The 4,946-nt window shown below is 43.3% G+C and overlaps 1 protein-coding gene across 1 annotated transcript in view; it reads left to right on the top strand.

Moving 5' to 3' along the window:
* Nucleotides 1-1,544, top strand: part of SARC_10430 (hypothetical protein) — a 9,720-nt gene extending 8,176 nt beyond the window's left edge. Inside the window, exons 12-13 of the mRNA XM_014295527.1 lie at nt 109-283; nt 975-1,544. Coding sequence (XP_014151002.1) covers nt 109-283; nt 975-1,236 — 437 coding nt within the window. The 3' untranslated portion in view covers nt 1,237-1,544. The remainder of the gene's footprint in view (nt 1-108; nt 284-974) is intronic.
* The last annotated feature ends 3,402 nt before the right edge of the window (nt 1,545-4,946 follow it).

The raw sequence follows: 4,946 nt of genomic DNA, 5'->3' as shown, positions 1-4,946 counted from the left end.
GTGTGTGTGAATGTGTGTGTATTTGTGTGTGTGTATAAATATATATACATATGCATACATTAGAACACCGATCACAATTAACCTGATTCGATGCCTACTATTATCCAGGTCGCTTGGCTACTTTGCTAGACCTAGAGATGATATCAGCAAAGGGGTTGGGTGTGGTGCATCTGCTGATTGATGAGATCACTCCCTTTGCCTTGGACAACAACTGCGAAGTGCGGCAGTCTGCACTGGCTCTAATAGACATGTGCGCCCGCCAACGACCCCAAACAGCGAAACGGTACATGCTGACTGGGTGTGAGCTTATTTAGATTCCTTCTGTGTGTATTATGACTTTGTGTGAGCATCACACTTATGTATATTGTGTCTGTATGTGAGCATCCCAATTGTTATTTAGATTTCTTCTGTGTGTATTGAGACTGTGTGTGAGCATCACACCTTTATGTATATTGTGTCTGTATGTGAGCATCCCACTTGTTATTTAGATTTCTTCTGTGTGTATTCTGATTAGGTGCGGGCGTGATTCGTAGTGTGTGTCATGTCGTTCTGCCTCAGAGTGTTCTGCTTGTGTCTGTGTGTGTGCCTCTCAGTTGGTTGTGCATGGTTCGTCCCCACTCATTGCCCGTTGTTCATTAAGGATGTACAACTTACTATTGGACTGGTTAGCCGTCCATACTCAAACTCTGCGCCATTATATTAGGGTTTTAGGGTTTTACCTAAATCCTTGCTTGTACTGGCTTGTGAGAATTGAGGTTTCGTCTTAACCGTTCATAGCATCGAACCTTATAGCCCACACACATATTTAGCGCGCAGGCTTCCGCTCGCCATTGCATCTCATGTGATGGAGTCTAGCTACAACCTTCAACATAAGTACTCAACAACACACACAGTGCAAGGCTGACATCACAAAATCAGCGTATTGACAACAGGTCGCAAACCCTTTTCTGAACACACTTCTGTTTTCTCCGTAGATTCATCGCCACCTTTCTGGAGAGCCTCGAGCCTCCCTACAGCGTTGAGGTGTGTGCGCAGGTGATGGAAGGTCTCCCTACGCTGCTGTCCTACACGCCTGCTGATGCTCGCCACACACTGCAACGTGTGTTTGCGCGATGTCTCACCAACGTTGAGCTGACGCCAGTGCTGCGCAAGCTGTGTGGCGTTTACAATCACAACGCAAATGTTGTACCAACCGATGCCGCGGCGGGTACGAGCCGACGAGGGGATCGGAAGTGATTGAGTGAGTGTGTAGACAGCTGCCAACGCCATGCACCGCAGTCTGGGTACTTTCATCTTAGAGGGAGTGTAGAGATGACTTCATTCAGAATTTTCGGCTTTTGTTGAGTGAGATGCCTGTGGTTCTCTCACTCAACCAAATCAGCTGAGCTATGTAGATCACACCCAAGTAGAATATGACAATTGCCGCTGTGAATAAATGATGTGCGCTTGATCATTTGGTCCTGTCGTGATCCCTATTTGAAAGCGCTATCGTTTGTCTGCTTCATATGGCCTTTGCATGATTCTTCCTGACAGCCATACTGAGATACTCTCGTCCAATATTGCGTAGTAGCAAGTTGTCACGGACAGTTGGATTCGAAACCTGAATTTGCAGGCACTAGCTATGTTTTTAGGTACTGTGTCATCTACTTAGAGCGAACAGACTTGAATCTCGGGAGTGAGAACAATGATCTGTTGTTGTAGAAGATGATGCTGGATATCGATTAACCGGTGAATATGTCGATCAGGAGGTTGGCATTTGCAAGACTTGTACTGGTTTTTCAGGTAAATGGGTACTGGCCGTAAGAGCTGTGGCAGTATCGAAGAAACCAGGTAGGTGTTGTGATTGGGATTGGCTCGACATAAAAGGCTCCAAGATAATGGTCGTAGCCAAAATCTTCAGAATGTAGTGGATCAGAAATGACAGCAGTTTGCGACGAAGCCAGGACATTGTAGGGTTTTTAGGTATAAGAGATACATTGGGGAGCTGGTGGTAATGGTCAGAATGCCGCGGGAGGCGATGATGATGAAGGCTAGAGTGGAATACTTTGGGGTGCAGGTAGTGTTGACACTGCAAAGGCGACGGCGGTATACTGAAGACGATATTGTAGATAAAGTGGGCTCTATAGATGCATATGAAAATTCTACGCGGATGTGTAGGAGTGACGGGCTACTGTGCTTGTGACACGTCTTGTACCGTAGATTGACCAATGGCCTAGTTCATTAAAAGACAATTTGACATTTCTGCTGTGTATTTGCTAATATGTTGTAAAACTCGGAACTACGAAAAGTGTACTTTGTCCCATTTTGTGTACGACCTCAGACACATACTAATACATTCTTGTGGTTTGTACGTGAGATACTATAGAAGTTAACGTACTCCTAAAGTCAAAGAGAAGTCTGAATCAACCTTTACACTACTGCCTTAATAGTTCTGATTTTTATTTGATCGCATATTCACATCTCTAGTATCACGATTACACAGGTGTTATTGAATAGTTATCTATAGGTATGCATTAAATGGGTCCGATATAACTTGTGGCTATGTTGCGTGGCGTTTGCGTCAACCTCAGTTGGTAAAGCGCGCCTGATATAGATGCCAAATAAGTTTAGTGAAACAATGATTTGGGTACAATACAACAAGCACTACAAAAGCAGATACATCACTTTCACAATTGGGAACTACACCCAGCAGTGGCCAAGGCCGGTCGTTGGATCCACTGCTACACCTGCAACGCCAAATCCTATTACATCCCTTCGAACAGACGACACAACATTGCAGGTAAACGAAGGGTACATACAGATTGGACATGCGCATTTTTTCAGGATGCTTGAGTTACTAACGAGAAAAATGAAATTGCAGGCACACGCGGGGTCCCGGTTTGGCTCTTTGGTTCTGCCGCTAGTATCTCTGATGACTCTTATATTACGAATATTAGCGGTAGAACCGGTAAACTAAACCGGGACCCAGCGTGTGAGATAGACACTCGAGTAGAAACCTGAGTCTGGTGAATTGGAAAACTCAAATAAAGACTCGGTTCAGTTCTCTAAAATTGAAGAATTTTCTTGACTGAGATAATCGTACTTGAGAAGTGGTCTATTGTTTGGTCGTACCATTCCAGCTACTCTCTATATTCTACACGGGCTATCGAAATATTGCACTACTTGCATTTGACAGACCGATTTCATGGGAACATTCGCCAAGCCATATGACGCATTTACAAACGAGACTAAATGCTAACATAAGGCGACTGTAGAAAGAATTGCAATACTAAGGATAGTGTTTGTGATGGTGATATATCTCACAACATGCAGGATAATTCAGGTGGAAACAAGTGTACTATTAAGTGCATGGAGTTCAGTGTAAAGATTGTACGAACATCATAAGGATGATCCCTGCGATAGAAGCGTCTGTGCGTGTGACATTGAAAAAGAAAGTACATAAGGTACTCGTCGATGCATGAACATCAAAACTAGCGGCCAGTAGCACGGAACCAGCAAATATTAAAATGCCATAGTTGTATAGTACGTGTGATGAGCCGGTGTGTGCCACAGATCGGAGAAAATGTTCAGCTCGCTAACATGAATATTGCAGAGCTCGTATCTGTACTTCCTGGGCTTAAAAATATAGACTCGGAAATTGTAAGATTTAGAAAACACATGGCTTGACAAACATATCGAAGACATCAAGATCCATTAGACTCTGAGAGTCTGTTCGTGATTTCAGATCTCAAGCAAAAGATTCTATCACAATGCTTGGTTGGTGCAGCGATTGTGGAAAGGAATGTGGAGACGAAGAAAAAAAATTGGTAACAAATACCTTGATATGATCATGGATAACCATGATCAGAACAACTCCAGTGTTCAATCCACACTTGAAGGTTTGGTATTGCATATGACACGAATACACCTAAAAAATTGCGCATTACGATATTGAACGACAACAGAATGGGATTCTCCAGCGTCGAAAAATTCCGCGTGGATCAACCGAGAGTAACTGCTAACAGGCAAAGATTTAAAACGAGGTACCCCACTATCCACTTCCCTTGCTGGGTAGGAGGGCTGGATCTCCTTTGAAGCCCAGCAGAGTAGAATTAGGCGTTGAGTTTAGCTATAATAGATGCACACTTTTCGTTTGTATTCCAAATACATGTCAAACTGGATAATGCGCTTGTGTGTTTGTATGAAAACAAGTAAAGTGGCACTCGGACAATCCGAGATACGACTGTCACATCCGCTAATGTGAGAAGCGGTGCAAAGTGTAATATCGAGAGGGATGACGAAGCAGCGCACAAAAAAATATTAAAGCATAAATAAATTCAACGAAGATGATAATGATATTGACGTTCCACATACAAACCGACTTTTGCCTTGTTTTATGCCTTACATGTATGTCTTCAAGGAAGACTACGTTCTACAACAATTTGAATCCGAGTTCACTTCGCCGCCAAATACAGACAATCGTTGCCAAGGCCACAGGAAAAAAGCACGAATACTCTGATAAAACAGGATCATCAAATGGCGATGTTTTTGTTCAGGCACTACTTGAGCACCTATTAGGCACCAGTATAGTTCCAGAGGTGAATACCACTCAATTTACTGCTCAGAAACCCGCTCTACTTGTTTCTCAAGGTGTTTCTCGTGTTGATGCAGATTTGGTACTAGCTTTAATCGGTATCTCACCTTATATAAAATGGAAAATAGAAAACTGGTGCCATAAGAAGAGATTTTGTGCATCTGGGGGAACTTGTATCCGGCTCGATATCAAGCAGGAAACTAAGTGCCATGAATGGTATATGCAAGACGTTGGGACTGCGGATGAGGTTTTAATAGAGGTGATATTACAACGTTTACAAAGTTATCAGCGCAAGTTGGAGTACGCGCCAGGCCACGACATTGGCAAGCGTAAAGAAAATACTAACTGCAGGCAATGCCTCGTATATGATGCG

This window comes from Sphaeroforma arctica (assembly GCF_001186125.1).
Source record: "Sphaeroforma arctica JP610 unplaced genomic scaffold supercont1.1246, whole genome shotgun sequence".
NCBI classification, from domain to species: domain Eukaryota; class Ichthyosporea; order Ichthyophonida; genus Sphaeroforma; species Sphaeroforma arctica.
The sequence above is the reverse complement of the archived record's forward strand: the minus strand, read 5'-3'. Positions and strand labels throughout refer to the sequence as shown.